Below are 19,523 nucleotides of genomic sequence, written 5' to 3' on the forward strand. Positions count from 1 at the left end.
GCCGCATAGCACAGGGAGATCACCTCTGTGCTTTGTGACCACCTAGAGGGGTGGGATAGGGAGGGTGGGAGGGAGGGTGACGCAAGAGGGAAGAGATATGGGAACATATGTATAACTGATTCACTTTGTTGTAAAGCAGAAACTAACACACCATTGTAAAACAGTTATACTCCAATAAAGATGTTAAAAAAAAAAACAATAACATCAAAAAACTACTAAGGAAAATCATAGCAAAAACCAAATATACAAAGAGAAAACCTTAAAGTCAGCCAGAGGAAAACAACATATTGCCTTCAAAGGAGCAATGAGATTGATATATGACTTCTCAATTGGAAAAAAAAAATAGAAGCCAAAGACAATAGAACAATATCTTCAATGTGTTGTGAAAAAAAAAGCTGACAACCTAGAATTTCACACCCAGTAAAAATATGAATATGAAAATATGGAAGTGACAGATAGACATTTTAAGACAAATAAAAATGGAAAGAATTTATGACCAGCAGACCCACACCTAAGGAGATATTAAAGGATGTTCTTTAAAGAGAAGGAAAATGATTCCTGATGGAATTCCAGAGATACAGAAAGAAATAAAGATGAAAAGGAAGGGTAAAATGTGGCTAAGTCTAAATAAATATTGATTAAGAAAATAATAATTATGATTTTTTATAGAGTTTGAAACACATATAGAATTAAAACATACACCAGTATCCAGTCAGAAAGTATATAGATGGAGTTTAGAAAGAGTTTTAAGGTCTTTGTATTGTCTGAGAAGTGGTAAAAACACTAATTTATATTAGATGTTGATAAGTCAAGAAAATATGTATAATCTCTAGAACAACCAGTAAAAGAATAGTAAAGAAAGTATAACTACCAAGATAATTGGGAGGAAGGGAATGAAATAAGGAAAGTACTCAATAAATCCAAGAAAAGGCAAAAATAAAGGAGAAAACAGAATATAGAATAGATGGAACATATAGAAATCAAATAGTAATATGTTAGATTTAAATCCCAAAATATCAGTAGTTATGTTATAGGTAAATGGACTAAATACTTCAATTAAAAGACATAGATTGTTATACTGCAATAAAAAACCTATATGCTTTCAATATAAAGATAAAATTTGAAAATTAAAGGATACAATAATATATCAAGCAAACACTGACCAAAAAACTGGGGTCATTATATTTAATTTGAGACAAAACCAAAATAAACTTTAAGTTAAGAAAGAGGAGGAATTACTAGGGATAAAGAGGAACATTCCATAATAACATAAGGTTTAATTCATCAAAAAGATGTAACAATTCTAAAATTGCATGCACCTAATAAATAGCCTCAAATTATAGAAAATAAAAATTCATAAAACTAATAGAGAAATAGACAAATCCACAATTATAGTAGGAGACTTTAACCATATTTCTCTAAAATATCAGTAAGTACATCCAAGAATTGAAAACGCATTTATCAAACTTGACCTAATAGATAGAACAATGTGCCCCCAAATTGCAGAATACATATTCTTTGTAAATACATATGGATCACTTATAAAAACTGTCCAAATATTGGGTAGTCCATAAAGCAAATCTCAACAAATGTCAGAGCTGAAATCATACCAAAAATGTTCTTCAACCACAGTGAAATTAATCTAGAAGTCAATAATACACATACCAACCAGAAATGTTTCATATATTTGGACATTAAGAAATATACTTCCAAAATTCATGGATCAAAAATTATAACAAAATGGAAAAGACAACAAAAATATAACATTAAAAGTGGTGGAATGAAGCTAAAGCCATGCTTAGAGGTAAATTTATATCCTTAAAAGAATATATCAGAAAAGAAGAAAGGCTGAAAACCATCAGTGAAAATAGGCCTTGCAGAAGGTAGGATTTTAGGTAGGAAAAATGAGATAAGGGCATTTTGGTCAAGCAAACCAGCATGAGCCAAATACAGTCATCCTGGGCCTGGATAAGTACAAGGGAGGTTCTGAGACAAGAAAACAGTGCGGTGCATCTGACAGTTGATGCTCTGTAGGGAACTTAACTTAGTAGGGAACTGGTAAAGGCTGAAGAATTGTGAGTCTGTGAGTGAGATGTTCAGTCATACTTCAAAAGCATATCACCAGGGAGGAGTGTTCAGGCTGAACTACTTTCTCCCTATAATATACTCATCATCCTCACTTTATTGTAGTGATTTGTTTAATATCTCTCTTTTCTGTTAGACTCTGTAGGGGAAGTTCTGTGAGGTGAGAAAGTGTACCTGTATTTTCAGTATTGTATGCCCTGTGCCTAGGATAGTGCTTAGAATATAGAAAATGCTCAATAAGTATCTGTACATTAATAAAGGATGAAAGAAAAGAGTGATGTAGAAATCAGTTAGAAAAACCACTGTAATAGGCTCAGTTTTGGACTTACACATGTGTAGGTCCTAGGGCTATGGTCATCCAGCAGACAGTGAGGGTCTTAAAATGTATATATGAATGCTCAGACTAGCTCCCTCTCTATTTTCTTATTTCCATTAATCACACTACTTCATTCATGCATTCATTCAGTCATCCATTCAACAACCTTTTATTGATTATCTACTATGTACCAGATATGTTCTGGCTCTGGAGGTACAGATGTGAATTTAAAAAAAGTTCCTGCTGAAATGGAGTTTACATTCTAATGGGACAACTCAGACAGTAAATAAATATGTATAGGGCAGGCAGTAAAAATGCCTTGAAGAAAAATAAAGCAGGGAAAGAGAGTGACAGAGTGTAAACAGGCTTGGCAAGTCTGAAAGAAGCCAGGCTGGCTGGAGCAGAGGAAGGGAGGGGAGAATGGTGTTCAGGGAGATGCCATGGGCCTTGTAAAGTAGGACCATGTAGCATATAGTAAAGACTTTGCTCTCACTCTAAAGGAAATAAAAAGCCATTGGCGTATTTGGAGCTGAGAACTGCCATGATATGATTTATTAATATGAAGGTGTCCCTCTGGCCGTTACGTGGAGAATGGATTGTAGGGGGACAAGGGTAGAAGGAGACAGACAAGTTAGGGAGCTAACCTATGGGTTACTTTGACTGCTTGAACTCTGTTCTCATCCAATTCCATATACTATAAGCTAATAATACCTCCACCACCCATCTCCTCCTTGACCATCCACATTACTCAAAGTTAGAACTTTGTTACCTACTAGTTTCACTATGATAATACTAGACAGACATTCTAGTTTGGGGGCTATGAGTTTGAAGAATGTAGGAGCAGAGTTTCCTATTCATACCTTGAATAGCTTTATAGACAATATTGAATAAAACAGGAAGATAAGTAGAACATTTTTTTAAATGGAAATTAAGCAGCATAATTGAAGGTTTGGGTACCTCATGGCAGTGAGAACAAAAATTAATCATAAAATGCTTATTTGAAAGCCTTTGATAATTTCTGAATTAATACACATTTACGGATATAAACCTAATCCTTTGGAATGCTTGATTTTGACTTTGTTTCAAAAAAAGCAGGTGCAATTAGATTATTTGTTCACTTTAATTCACAGAGAACATGTGGGAATTAATTTTTAAATATACCAAAATGCAAACAGGTAACAATATCAGCCAAAATCAGGCTATTAACTTTTCTAATTAAAAAAAAAAGTATTATAAGCATACCTCTGCATCTCTGGAGCACACAATAATTTCATGTTCTTAAATGCAACACCATACTCTTGTATATAGTATGAAAGAGCTAAAGCCTAATGCTTAAAGCTGAGCATTTCAACAGTGAGGAACAGTAATATAACCTAATATGAGATTTTATTCCTGGGAAGCTTAATTGGATTTAGTGAATATCAAAGGCAATTACTATATTTACATTTGCCTTTATTGGTAAGAGTTCTAGAAATAAGAATCTGAGTGTGGCAATTTAAACAGTCCCCTTTCCTTAAAAAGACAGAGTTTGCTATTATCAAAACCGATTCGTGCATTCACTGTCTCTACAAAAATTGTGTTGATATGTGATAAACAACATTAGAAGAATGTTCTAATCAAATAAGATGGTTACAGATTACCATCAACTATATGCAAAACTACACAAATGATTTAATAGAGTAATAAATCATAGGCTATTGACTAATCAAGAAAATCAGAATGACTTTCAATTTTTAATATTTTTTAAAAAATTATAATTATGTAGACATGATCATTATTTGTCTGCTTAAAGAATTTCTCACTACTATTAATTTACCTTTCTCTGAAAAGCAGAAGACTAGTTCTGTTAGCTAGCGCATCTCAAACCTGTCACTAAGAGGGAAAAACCCTGAATGCGGTAAAAAGCATGTCACTTCTTTCAAGCTTTATTTCTTCTATTCTATCAAGGGAGGAAAAAGCCTTAAAAAAATTGACCAATTCAGTATAGTTTGGATTTATATTCTATTGGAAGGGTAAATATAATAAAGTGAGTACCAAATGCTCAGGGTTTATTCCATGCCGATTGCTGCCAGACTTAATTATAGTAGAAGGATGGATTTTATAGCAGTTGTAAAAATGTAAATAGGCTTTAAAACTGATTCAGGAATTACATTTTATAGATGAAGCTTTGATTTTAATTTAAACAATTCTCTTAGGGTATAATAAACATTATTCAGAATGTTCTGCTTTCGTTATTATTGAGATAGTAGTGATACTTTAGGAAACCCTGGGACAGAAACACCTGTTTCTTATCAAATTACTTTTCCTAATGATTATAATAATTTTATGCACTAGATTAACTTTAAAATGTAAATATTACAATATTTTAAAGTTTAAATTATTAGAAACATCTTAAAAGTAGCAGTGGAATATGTGCACCAAATATAGCATATTCTTACCTATTTTAGTCTAAGGATTCCTATAAAGCATCTACATTAAAAATGCTTTTCATAACATATGTTGGTTTTTGTCCTATTGCAAACATAATATTCAATTATTAAAATTTTAAAAATAAACAATAAATAAAAATTTTAAACTCAATAACAACTGTTAATGTTTTGATATATTTCCTTCAGGTGACCTGTCCATCTGGTTAGTTATCTATCTTTCTTTACCTTTTTCTATATAAAGCTACAAAAACACTAAACATATTTTATTACTTGCTTTTTTATTAGTATCAAAACTCATGAGACATTAAAGTACATTTTTAATGAAAAGAATCAAAGAACTTTTAAATATACGTTCTCTTTGGAAAGAGTGAAGTACATGCCAAGTTGAGTCAAGAAGAGAAATGTCAATATGATCCGTGGCAGCTGCTTGCTTCCCTGGGAAGGAAGGGGCTGGTTAGGAGTACAGTAGCTAGCAAACCCCTCAGCGCTCGACAAAGTCACTAGTGGGAAAAGAACAAAGGCCTTTCCAATGCAACTAACACAGATGTGCCCAAAGGCAAACTGTCAGAAACAGTTAAGATGACAGCTACTCACAGTTCATTATTTCCTTCTCACAGGTCACTGGGTGACAAGCTGGGTCATTGTGCTTTGTCGGCTGTCCCAGTCCTTCCCCACCCCCTATTCAATTTAAATAAGGGTAAAGCACTCCATCGGATAAACTAATGTAAACAAACACATTCCAGACACTTAAAGATGCCAGAATATGGCATGTATTTTATTTCGGACCAAACTTAGATTTAAATGTACACACAACTCACTTTATCCAAGTAAGAAGAGAACCACATTTCTTCATCTCACTGATAGAGGAAGCAAAAACATTTTACGCAAACAAAAAATATAACCTATCATGTACTAAGAATCCTACATGAAAGACTTAACACAGTAAAAGATTTTCCTTTCTCTTCAATGGAAAAAAGAATTTCTCCACATTAAAAAAAAAGATAAACAGTTAGATGCTTTCTACAACTGTTTTAAATATATTAAATGAAATGATTCTGTAGATGACCTGGTTTGTGATGATTGTTGTAGGTTTTCTTTAAGGATATAATTCAAAGTAATACACCAATCAAAATGGCAATAGTTTAGTCAAATCTTTTATGATGTAATACACATAAAATTTTAGTAATGACTTAATATGGCTACTCAATATGATGACATTCTGTTATGAAATTAATACAATAAAAACTACTAGGAATAAGGACTAAAACAGTGGTTAAAAGCATTGTCTATAGATGCAAGTGGATATGGGTTCAAATCCCATCTCCCCTGCTAACTAGCTGTATGACTGGACACATCTTGAAACCACTCTGAGCCTCAGTGGCTACATCTTTATGGATTATAAGAGCATCTCCACCATCAGGTTATCATGACAATAAGTAAATCGATCTATCACATCATTACAAGAATAAGTAAGTACTTAGAATAGCAGCTGGCATATGGTAAGTATTCAACAAATGACAGCTATTACCTGTCACCAAATTTAGTATATACAAAGCTGAACTGAACCACCATTCAAGGTGTGAAATACCTTGTTTAACCATGACAACTTATATTCATATTATTAGAAAGAGGATTTTAAAAATCTCAAATCCAATCAAGTGCAAGCCTCTAAATCAGTAAATCTAGACTACTGAATTCACTAAGAAATCAGGGGTTCACAGTCTCCCTTAATATTTTCAACCTCTTATTTAGTCATCACTGAAAGCTGCATATATTGATTTATATTTTATCATTCGCTTTCTAAACTGTTCCACCTTATTTAAAGGTTCCTTTCTAAGATATCCAGTCAAAATAATAGGCCCCATTTGAAAGGCTAAAGATCTGGAATAATCATTAAGAAAAGAACATGAACGGTCAGTCAGAACAATATAGCGGCGAAGAATAACACTTAAGGTGCAGATAGGCCTGCCTTAAATTACTAGCTGGAAGGCCTTAGCCAAGTAACTTAATCTCTCTGTGCCTAAATTTCCTTATCAGTAATACAGAGATTAATACCTCTGTTTTACATACTGTAATGGGAGCAGGACACTATGGGGCCTTCCTGTGACACACCCCTCCCCCCACATCCTCTTGCTTCAGTTCTTCTCTGAAGTACCTAGATAATAGTATCTGATGCACATTTCCTGAGTTGTTTTTTGTTTTGCAGATGATAAAACCCCCACCAAATGGAAGAAATTAACTTCCTGATGACCATGAGCATGTAGTCCCAGACCTACTGAAGCCTGAGGATTGATAATATGACACAGCCCTGTTACCTCACCATCAACCAATCAGAGAATTGTGCACAAGCTGATCACATACCCTGCAACTCCCCTCCTTCACCTGGCCTTTAAAAATGTTTTCCTGAAACCCATTGGGTGTTTTGAGCACTAGCTGTCCTGGACTCCTTGCTTGGTGCCCTGCAATAAATACTGCATTTTCCTTCACCACAACCCGGTGTCAGTAGATTGGCTTTACTGCATGCAGGCAAGTGGACCTAGTTTCTTACAGGTTATTGGAAAATAATGCACATAAAGCACTTAAGCAAAGTCAGTATATGTTATTAATAATCAAATGTTATCTTTCCTTTTCACTTGTTACCTGCCAGTAGCTACCTATCTCTGTGCCTTTCCCCAAATTTGGCTACTTCTGATTCTCTCCTTCTTTGGTTACTTCTAAAGAAGTACATACATTTATATCTTCATATCTTTTTATTCAATTATATATTCTTTTTTTCAGACTATATGCTCATTAATGTTTTCCCTGGTATTCTAAAATTCTATTTCTTTTTCCAATTTTCACAACTCATATCATTTCACATTATTTCTTGCAGTGATTTTATTCTTTATTCCATAAAATCATCATTAATAAAAGCAAGACAATGTGAAGCCCTCTTTTAAAGCTGTGATAATATAATGCACTGATTCTCTTATATTTGGAAAGCATGCAAACCTAACAAGACAACCTAAGGTTCAAAGTAGTCAATATGTCAAGTTCAGTACCATGTTCTAATTTTGTCCAACAACTCCTTCCAAAATGGGAGTAAAGTAATTGCTCTAAGTACTAACTCTTTACTCAAAATAACTTTGTTAAGGAACAGAAAGAGAAGGAGAGAAACTGAAATTACACCTATTGTGGTAAATTGTGTGGGTGGAGAGAATGCAGATAAATCCCTGTGGCTTTAAGAGAAAAAAAGAAGGCTGGAAAAGTTGCTGTAGCCTGAGACACAAACCCTGAGGAAACCTCACTAAGAAAAGGGCCCTGGGAAATTTCTTATTAAATAAAATCCAAAATATATTTACCAATTTCCATTGACTAAAAATCACAAATCAGTACAACCCCCATTAAAAACTCTTTTCTACCCCTACTTGTTTTCAGAACATTTTCACAACTCTACCTATTGAGTGCTTACTACATTCCTGAAATTTAAAGACATTTAATTCTAACAACTCAAACAGTGTTGTGGTATGTTAACCGATATTAACAGCTTTGTTTGTTTTGGGATTTTTTTGCCTCACATTTCCTAATACTATATTCTTTTCTCCAAAGTTCCATCATCAGATTACATTGCTTCAGGGAAGATAACAACAGAATACATTAGAAAAATCTCTAAACTACACAAAGCCCTCAACCCTCAAAAAAATAGATAAATAAATTAAAATTAAAATTAAAAAAATTCCAGTCTGGGGAAGTCATAGGGAAGTAGATGGATTATCACTGGGGTTCCGGCACAGTGACCCACCAGCGCCAGCATGCTACAAACACAAAAACCCCATATAGATTTCAGAAATTTGAGAGCAGGAGGAAACTGTGCATCCTAGAACAGAACCCTGGAAAATGACAAGCCCCCAGCATTCTCTCAAGAAGGATAGAGTACAAATGGCTGCCGAGTGAGCCTAGAGAGATACTCAACAACGACCTCATGAAACCATATTTGAGTTCCTCAGCTACCCAAGTGTTTTACATGAAAACTTCAAAGACTGCTCCCAAGGGACTTATATTCTAGTGACCTGGCCTGGCTGCATAGCTGCGGCCTTGTGATTGTGTTGTGGAGCATCAGAGGGTTGAGAACCTTATGTACGACTGAAAAACAAGTATTGGGGGTGGAAGACCTGGAACTCTGGTTTTCATACAGGTCCAGGACACCCCCATACTATAATACAGTAAGATACTAAATTTGTTGTTTTGTTTCTGCCCTATCTTACTCAAAACAACAAAATCGAAGGATTTAAGGGATAAATAATTTAGAGAGACAATAAACGGAAGAGTCACTTTTGTTATTAGGAAAAAAATACTCCGCTCCTATCAAAATCTGAAGCAGGAATATGTAATTTAAGAATATAAGGTAGCTTTTAGTTGAAATAAAAAGTTATATTGCACACTTTAAACTTACACAATGTTATATGTCAACTATATCTCAATAAAGATGAAAAAACTTTTTAAAAAAGAAATTTAGAGCTTTTTTTCTCTTTTTTCATGCAATTGACATTTTTATGTACCATTAGAATATTTAAACTTAGGAATTATCTTGAACTTTACTGAGTATGATAAGAACTGTATTACTCCTTTAAGAGTATTTCAATCAATAGTTAATTTCAAACAATTGTATATTAAAATTACAGTTTATAAAGTCACTTTGTGATTTACAACACCAAGCCCAACAAAATAATAATAAGAATAAACTTTAGTTTTCCAGTTAAATAAAGAGGATCAGAGAAATAATTTTCATTTTCCAACCAAGGATGATCTTCAGTTGGTTAGCAAAATCATTAATGTTAGTTTTATTCCAGTAATGTAACTATGTCAATTTGTTAAATTATCACTACTTAAGACCATCTACTGTGCACGTATCCCCAGGTCTAAACATAATATTCTCCTCGTGGAACATAGAAAGGATTGTCTATGAGTGTGCCCTTCTTTAAGACCTTTAGGTACTCTTGCAATTAGATATATGCTCAGTACTACCTTACCCTAATTATGTTATTCCAGAATTTTTCAGTGAGATCCCAAGATAGCAACCCTTCCTAAGTATACTTATAAACAATACTGTACATCAATCTTTAATGAAATACACATAAATGTCACCTCTCTTCATCAAATGTGACCCGAAAACTACTGTGCTTGAAAGCCAAAGGGCTTTTGAGATATTTCAATAATCTTCAAGAAATCAATCTTACGTGAAACTGAAGGAAAGCATCGAATGTCATTGAGCAATAAAGCTCCATTCTGTCAGTGCCCTACCTCTGAGCAGAAGCCTTAGGATGTTTCTCTTCCAGTTTCTTCACCAGTGCCACTGTCAGCTCCCCTCTCTCCCCAAGAGAACCTTCTGGCATTAAGTGTGTCTCTGAAGGCTCTGGCAGCTGCTTCAGACCAGGCATATTGGCACTTTTTTGCAGAACCTAATAAATGAAATATAGGAATAATGTAGCTAATTTTCATTGAGCGGAAATATCTAAACTATATATGCCCAAAATTTAACATTGCACTTTTCATTGTTCCTTCAGCCTTCTTCATCCAGCACATAAACCATTGGTATGTGGCCAGAACAAAAGAAGGCAGTCCTAAGAAAAGCTAGTGTGTCACCATCTATTTAATAAAATAATGTTTATATAAATATACATATAAATGTTTATATAAATATAAATGTGCAAATAGATGTTTATATAACATGTATTAAATATCAATAACCCTAATTTGTGAATTCGTTTTTGCCTCCTGAAAACAACCCAAACATTTTTTCTCTTTTCAAAATACATCGTAGAGATCTATTTCTGTCTTGCCTCTGGCTCACTACACTGACCTCTTCTGATAAGCTGCTGCCATGTTCCTGATGAACTGTGGTCCAGGCACCATGGTGAAGGTGATACTCTGTCTGGGTCACGTCTTGTGCATTTACCTCCCCTAGGTAGGTCAGAACAAACTGAGGATAAGCCTGTAGGAAAGGAAAAAAAACTGAAAGTAGTACCAGCCTCATAAGCAACAGCAAAAAATCTATACAACTGGAATGATGGAAGGATAAATTAGATTAATAGGAAAAAGGTCTGGCTAATGAGCTTTGTACTTTATTGTCAATTTCAGATCAAAATCAAGCCAAATAACTTTCATATGAAGATTTCTAATTTGTTGTTTGATCTGCTCAAGTTTAACTAGGTTGCTAAATATTCAAGCCATCTTATATACTGATAAAAATGTCTAACATTTATTGAGTTATTTCCACATAAAATGTATTATTGTAAACACATATGTACGTGTAACGTGCAGTTGCTCTGTTTTTGGGGAATATTCAATTCTGCCACAGAAGACAAGAAAACAAATAGGATGAATGAGATTCATTAGCTGCATTAAGCATAGATAAGTAAGTTAGTAACCTGAGAAGTGTCAGACAGAAAGTGATTAGAGCATATGTCTATGAACATAGATAGAAAGGGGTAGAAAGACAAAATAGTCATGACTTACCAAATAACAAGCAAAGCAACAAATATTTATGATACACTACATATAAATTAAGCACATGAGACACCATAATCATGAGATCTTTAACTGGCCACCCATTGCTGACTCTTATTTTGGATCCTCTGCTGGATAAAATCCACAGCTGCCCATAGGCTACCTGGGGAGCACAGCTTTGGCCAAGTGTACTTGCAACCAGCTCTGTCCTGGAGCAAGTGTGCATCATTGCTTCACACACATTTCATCTGTTAGACCCTCTTGCTCAAATTTCAACTCTGGTCCTTGTAACCACATCAGCAGCAGGGAAGGGTGATGCAACACAGAAAGAGGATATATCGATACTGCAGAGATTCAGGTAATGTGGCCATTCAACCCATTGCACTTTAAGCATGTTAATCTAACCCATCTCTCTTCCCATATATTTTATTTTGTGTTTAAATTGATTTAATAAATTGTGATTTGAATATTTTAATTTGGTCTGTGCACCTTTCTGTTCCATGAACTCAAGGATAGCCTATCTAGAAGCATACTTGGAGTTTACCATTGCATCACAGTAATTTCCCACATAACAACATATTTATATTTTAATCCTTACAACAGCCCTTTGAAATAGGTATGACTATTGTTCCCATTTTAAAGACGAGGAAACAAACAAAGGGAGGTTAAAGCAACTTGCCCCTCCAGCTTGTTTACTAGTTAATCCTAGATATGCTGCCTCAAGTATTATATAAACTTCTTTTTTAAAGTGTGGAACTAAAGTTTTAACAAAAAATATGGGGAGGTGTCCAGTGGATAATTAAAGAGTACTAAGGTCCTTATATTATTCTAGAAAAAGATATATTAAATAACTTTAAACTTTGTTAGAAAATGTATAACTAAAGATGAATGTTCTAAAATTAGGTTGTGGTAATGGATGCAAAACCCTGTGAATATACTGAAAAATATTGAACGGCACATTTCAAATAGGTGAATTGTATGGTATGTTAATTACATTTCAAGAAAGCAATTTTTTAATGTAAGAGATTCAATAAAAAAATAGAAATAGACAGTATACCTTATGAAGAAGTAGAGGAAAAAAGGAGGGGATTCAGAAAAAGTCAGGAAGAAAGGTAAAAAATACAAATTAAAAGCACAGTAAATAGAAATTTTTGTTGACTTAATCAATAAATGACTAACAGAATTTTAATATGCATTCCCTTTAACAAACATACACATACATACATTGTTCATTGCAGCATGGTTCTTACTTGTCTAAATGTGTATCATCAGGGAAACTTTAAGAGATAAAGTAGATGTGGATGTCAATATGGAGAGATGGCCACAATATGTTATTGAATGGAAAAGATAGGTCACAAAGTTTTACATATAATATATATAATTTACTTATACACATATACATATACATACATAATTAGATTTAATATATATGATTACATATAATATATATAATTAATCAGAAACAATTAATGATAATCTTTGAGGAATAGGTTAAAGAGGTACTTTTGCTTATTCAGTTCTGAATTATTGGAGGGTTTTTTCATAACTAACATATACTACTTTTATTATTTAAGCAGAAACCCTACTATACATAGAAATATATGCATAATTTCTGAGAATATACTCAAAAACCTGCTATTAGTGGATAACTCTGAGAAATAGGATTAAAGTTTGAGAGAAAGAGACTTTACTTCTAATTAGTATATTTTTTCAAATATTAATTTCTATATGTGCATTTATTCTATTATTTAAAAATACTTTTTAAAAAGGCCCAATTTAAAATAGTGTCTTCACTGTACATACTAGTCAGATAATCTTGGCAAGAGATTTTTGAAACATTAAGCTAACCCAAAAACATTACAAAAAGAAGTTTTATCTAAAAAAATTAGGATTCTTATTTTACCTTGTAGCCTGTGTCACATCTATTTCATTATATTATTTTCTCTTGTGTCAGTTCTTATTGTCTTAGAAATATCCAAGACAATTCAGCAGAAGTGAATATGATGGGGGAAGGGAAATAGATTATTTTACATTGGTCCTACAGTAAAGTATCAAAGCCAAAATTCAGCAACAAAGATCACAGTATTTTCAATATGAGTAGTAGGATATAATATTGAATATATTCCAACCCATTATATTGTGACGGTAGTTTCATGTTTCACATCCTCTAATAGAGGTAAAGACATTTTACATAAGTTTACTTTTGAGGTGTATTGCCCTCTTACTGGAAAGAATGTGTACCTAGAACATGGGGAAATTTAATATATATCCAATGAGATGGTTTATCTCTTTGGGCCCAAAATTAAATTAAGGGCCCAAAAGGTAGAGCCATGATGTGTCTAACATTCTGACAGACATAGCAGAAGTAGAGGCCAAAAAAGAAAAAAATAAACACTCATGGGCTTTGCTTCCTAGAGTTGACAGTCTAGCAAAGGTGGCAGACATACACAAGTAACACGATGCATTTGGAGACATTTATGAATTGTTCTAGCATTTTCCCTTTGGAATCATTCTAAACCCTAGGTGATGGCTATTTAAACATTTTGATACCATGGTTCTTTATTATTCTCTACTCCAAGACCAAGTTATCTTGCTCTCTAACTAGGCACCTACTAGTTCAATCATCAGACCACCAGCATAAACAACTCCCTACTCCAAAATCTGGAATTCTAATCTTGCCTTCTAGGAAGTCAACAGCCTAATCTTTTGACTTTTCCTCCCTTCTAGTGCATCTGCACATCACCCTAACTTGACCTTTAATGTATTAACCCTCATTATTTTCCAAGTCCATCAGCCCTTTGGGCTTCATTGCATTCTTCTCATTCTAATCCACTTTTTACCACCTCAAGATAAATTGTAATAAAATACATCTTTGATTACATCATTCCCACTTCAAAAACTTTAAATAGTACCCCCAGTACATATTGATTAACATCCTACAGTCTTATTCTTGTTTCAAATTCTAGCTGTGCTATTTATCAGCTTTAGGATTGTAAGTTCCACTTCTTTGAGGGAGAAGTGTCCTATTGAAGACTGCATAAGAACTGGCTCAGAATTTCACACTGACCAAAATTCACCCTCAGGATACAATGGCAAGTCTCTAGCTGCTAAAAAGGATCCCATTCATTTATGAGATTTTTTTCAAGCTAATAGGGTTGGGGAATCATCTTTATCACTCCCAAGATATTCCCTCCATGTACATAAGAAAGGCCACAAATTTGACCTAACTTGGGGCTCCACAGAAATATTTATGTCCTCATTGGAAATATAGCGGTAGGTCAGCAGACTGTCACCTGGAATGCTTTATTTATTTTTTTTAAATTTTTATTGGAGTATAGTTGATTTACAATGTTGTGTTAATTTCTACTGTACAGCAAAGTGAATCAGTTATACATATACATATATCCACTCTTATTTATATTCTTTTCCCTTATAGGTCATTACAGAGTATTGAGTAGAGTTACCTGTGCTATACAGTAGGCCTTTATTAGTTATCTATTTTAAATAGAGTAGCGTGCATATGTCAATCCCAATCTCCCAATTTATCCATCCCTTCCCTCCCCCAGTAACCATAAGTTTGTTTTCTACATCTGTGACTCTATTTCTGTTTTGTAAATAAGTTCATTTGTACCTTTTTTAGATTCCACATATAAGCAGCATCATATGATATTTGTCTTTCTCTGTCTGACTTACTTCACTTAGTATGGTAATCTCTAGGTCCATCCATGTTGCTGCAAATGGCATTATTTTCATTCTTTTTTATGGCTGAGTAATATTCCATTGTATATATGTACCACATCTTCTTTACACCTGGAAAGTTTTAAATGCTATCTCCTCTTTGTCAGCACATGATCAGGCATAGTTTTTTAAAGTGTTTCCTTTTCTTTCCTCATTATAAATGCTTTTTATGGAAAACAGAAAATATAGAAAAACTCAAAGAAAATAATTATCCATTCTCCTACCACCTGTCCTATGTATAAACTTCCAGTTTTGTTTTCCACACACACACTCATATTTGATACAATATAAATAAATAAATAATATTGTTTTCTTACCTGACTTTTCTCAAATCACAACATTACCATTTTCCTCTATTGTAAATTATTCTCCATTATTTGTAATGCCAATATATTATCCATAATAAAGACATACCATAATATATTTATACAGTCTCATTGTTGGTTACTTAACCTGTTTTCAATTTTCACTATTATAAACAATGCTCTAAGGAACATCCTGAAAGATACACTACAGTATACACCACTGATTGATTCCTTGGGTTAAATTGCTGTAAGTGGAATTTCTGAGTCAAAAGAAATAAGTATTTTTTACAGATTTTGATAAATATTGCCAAACTGACCCTTAGAAATATTGTACCAGTCTCCTAGATTGCCCTCACTGTCCTTGCCTCCTGGTATTCATACCCTTGTGTAGTCCCCTCCCACATTATACCAGGATAGGCCTATGTGACCAAAGAAGATGGCAGAAGTGGTATTAGGTTACTTCTGACATTAGGTTATGAGAAAAAGTACAGCTTCCATTTCGTTCTCTTCCTCTCTTGCTCTCTTGGATCACTAGCTGATGTTGTAAACAGCACTATTGAGAAGCCATGTGCCAAGGAACTGAAGCCTCTGGACAACGTAAGTGTGCTTAGTGGCAGATTTTCCAGCCTAGTCAAGCCTCAGGTAACTGTAGCCTCCGTTGACACCTTGACTGCAGCCTCATGAGAGACTCTGAATTAGAACTACCCAACTAACCCACTACCAGATTTCACCACAGAAACTGTGAGATAATAAATGTTTGTTGTTTTAAGTTACTATATTTGGAGGTAATTTGTTACACAGCAGTAGATAACTAATACCAATAAAATTTAAAAAAAAAACCCAAAAAACAAATACAAAGAAAGGAATGAGTATGTTTGTTTTCTCACATCTTCATCAACATTGGATATTCCTAGTTTTATATTTCCCCATAATTAATAGGGAGAAAATACTATCCATTATTTACATTTATTTAATTCCTAGTGAAGCTGAACATTTTTATTTGGTTTGGCTCTTTTAATTTTTCTTCTGTCATGTATTTCCTTTTCATGTCTTTTGCTCATTTTTCTATTGACGTGTTTATCCTTTTCTATTGCTATATCAGGCTTATTATATATTAAAAGTATTATCCCATTCTCTGACTTTTATATTGCAAAGATTTTTCCCTGTTTGTCATATCTTCCTATTCACGTTTGCTGATGCTATTTTAGATTTAGAAGGTTTTAAATTTTTTATGTACTCAAAGCTGTTAGTCTTTTCCTTTATGGATTCTATCATTGTTTGCATGCACATAAAGATGTCTACTCACCACTACTCTGGGTTAAATGCTTTAATTCATGGTTTCTTCTAGATATTTTTATGGTTCCATGTTTAAGTTTAAATCTTTAATTTAGCTGAAACTGGTGAATTGTATAAAAAAAGTAATCTAACTGTCTTTTGCTAATGAATAGACATATGGTTAACTTTAAAAATAAAACAAAAGAAAATTAGTATCCAAGTAAATACAATATAACAAAATGCAATATTGTATTTAAATTTGTTCATTATTATTATCATTAATAGTTACAAATGATCGTTTAGCCGAATTGATATGCCAGTGTCTATCGATAGGCCAGAATCTGTGCCTAATACTTAAAGTACTAGTATTATAGCTATATTTTGCAGGCAAATAATGTGAAGCTTGGAAAGGTTAAATGACTTGACTAAGGCCACACAGCAAATAAGTGGTGGAGCCAAGATTAGTTATTAATATCCTAACACAGTAATTCTGTCTTTTTTTAATGAATGGAATGAGCTCCATTTATGATCCAGCAGCAAATAATTATCAAATTATACTCAATTTTAGCCTTAACTAGATGGATATAGTTTTGGATGACTAAATTTAGATCTAGTCAAAATTTCTAAACCTCTAAAAGAATGAAATGCCTCATTAATAAATAGTTTTGCTCTTTGAATCTAGAAGAACTGTAACTTTAAAAAATCAGCAATCGTGTTTGTGAACAGAACATTACAAATTTTAGAATCGAAAGTCTCTTAAAAATAATTTGTGTTTGAAACACAAAAGTATACATTATTTGCTAGCTCACAATAGAAGTGTTGTGAAAAATTAGAAAATTATAAGTTGCAAGAAAAGGAGAGGTAAAAAGGACAGCAGAGTAGAAGTGGAGGTTTAGGTACCTGAATTTTGAGAGAGAAAAGAATACACTTAAAACTTGGTCCTGCTCTTCTATGTCTGTTGGTGGGAAGGGCAATACTTATATAAGACATAATTATGTTCTTGGGCAATAGGAGTCAGCTCTATTTAGGTATGTCTCTGAACGAAGCCCTCACGTGCAGGTACAGGTCAAGGAGCTGCAGGGATATTTTGATACAGTCTCAAAATTCCACTTTTTTTTTTTTTTTTTTTAACAAGATGTACAAGCTCCCTCTCCAGCAACCTAGAACCTCACTCTGAGTGGGTAATGTAGTGGGGTCAGAAATGAGATAAGGGGAAAGCTGGAATGAATCTCAGAATGAAGTTAAACATAATTATTAAAATGCTTTGACATTTTATGACTATGTCAAAATGTCTGCTTAGGAACAGAGCTGAAAGTGTAGAGTCCTGATCAAGTTAGTGAATGGGGTTGGGATTTTAACTACTCAGGGAAATGCTGTTATGATAATTTTTAAACTTAAATTGTATAAAACGCTCGAAACTGTTAAAATGCTGAGGGTTGCCATGGAATAACAGCTCAACTTCTAGAACACTACAGAAATAAAGGTACCATGTTTATTAGTCAGGGTCTAATAAGGAGCTAGAAACCATGTAGTATTTTTAACAGAAAAGTTTAATATAAATGATTAGTAACAGAGGATTATAGTGACAGGAAACTGGTTAGTAAGAGTTAAACAAAACACTGAAGAATACATGAATAGCAGATATAGGGAGCCCGGTACTCCTCGGCCTGAGAGAGATTGCCCAACGAAGAGGCCTGACCCAACGTTGAGATCCAGACCACATTGAGGGCACAGCTGTGGCTCACTGGAAGTTGAAGAAGTCCCCGAGGGAGTGCACCAGTAGGAGTCACTGTTAATGTGCCTTTGGAGCAACAGGGGAAGCCATCCACAGGGAGGTGCCTAGTTGACAACACTTCACTAAAAAGCCACTCACAAGGAATATGCTCAAGGAAACCTTTCACAAGAAGGTGCCCACTAGCAGTACTCTGCTGTGAAGCTGCCCGAGGCAGGTGCCAGGCAATGAACGGTGGATCTGGCACTGTGAGGGAATAAATTGATAACTACCATGCTATGTGTTACAGGTTGAATGATGTCCCCTGCAAAAAGTACCTTGAAGTCCTAACCCTTGGTACTGTAAATGTGACCTTATTTAGAAATAAGGTCTGTGTAAATGTAATCAAATTAATATTAGGTCATTAGGATGAGCTCTAATCCAATATGATTGGTGTCCTTATTAGAACGGAGATATTTGAACCCGGACACACACAGAGGACAATGCCATGTGACGAACCAGACATGGAGGGAGGTGGCCATGTGAAGATGGAGGCAGACTGGAGTTATGCTGACACAAATCAAGGAGTGTCTGGGTACCAGAAGATGGAAGAGGCAAGGAAAGATCTTCCGATAGAGGATCTGATTGGAACACAGCACTGGGGAACACCTTGATTTCAGACTTCTGGCCTCCAGAACTGTGAGAGAAAAAATTCCTGTTGTTTTAAGCCAGCCGGTTTATGGTGCTTTTTTTTTTTTTTTTTTTTGTGGTACGCGGGCCTCTCACTGTTGTGGCCTCTCCCGTTGCGGAGCACAGGCTCCGGACGCACAGGCTCAGTGGCCATGGCTCACGGGCCCAGCCGCTCCGCGGCATGTGGGATCTTCCCGGACCAGGGCACAAACCCATGTCCCCTGCATCGGCAGGCGGATTCTCAACCACTGCACCACCAGGGAAGCCCTATGGTGCTTTTTATAGCAGCCCTGCAAAATTAATACACCATGTATTTTCAGTTTCATTCATCTGAGTAACTTAGCATTTCTGAAATCATCATGGTGGGATTCTGAAGCAAACACTAACAGATACCATGTGATTAGTCTAATTTTTGCCTCTCTTAATTTTTTTTTTTTTTTTTTTGTGGTACACGGGCCTCTCACTGTTGTGGCCTCTCCCGTTGCAGA

The 19,523-nt window shown here is 34.4% G+C and overlaps 1 protein-coding gene across 1 annotated transcript in view; it reads right to left on the reverse strand.

Annotated features, from left to right (window-relative positions):
* Positions 1-19,523, reverse strand: part of DCDC1 (doublecortin domain containing 1) — a 460,096-nt gene that overhangs the window by 162,442 nt on the left and 278,131 nt on the right. The window contains 2 exon segments of the mRNA XM_055091474.1: positions 10,111-10,268; positions 10,670-10,801. Coding sequence (XP_054947449.1) covers positions 10,111-10,268; positions 10,670-10,801 — 290 coding nt within the window.

This window comes from Physeter macrocephalus, chromosome 16 (assembly GCF_002837175.3).
Source record: "Physeter macrocephalus isolate SW-GA chromosome 16, ASM283717v5, whole genome shotgun sequence".
In the NCBI taxonomy this organism is placed as follows: Eukaryota; Metazoa; Chordata; class Mammalia; order Artiodactyla; family Physeteridae; genus Physeter; species Physeter macrocephalus.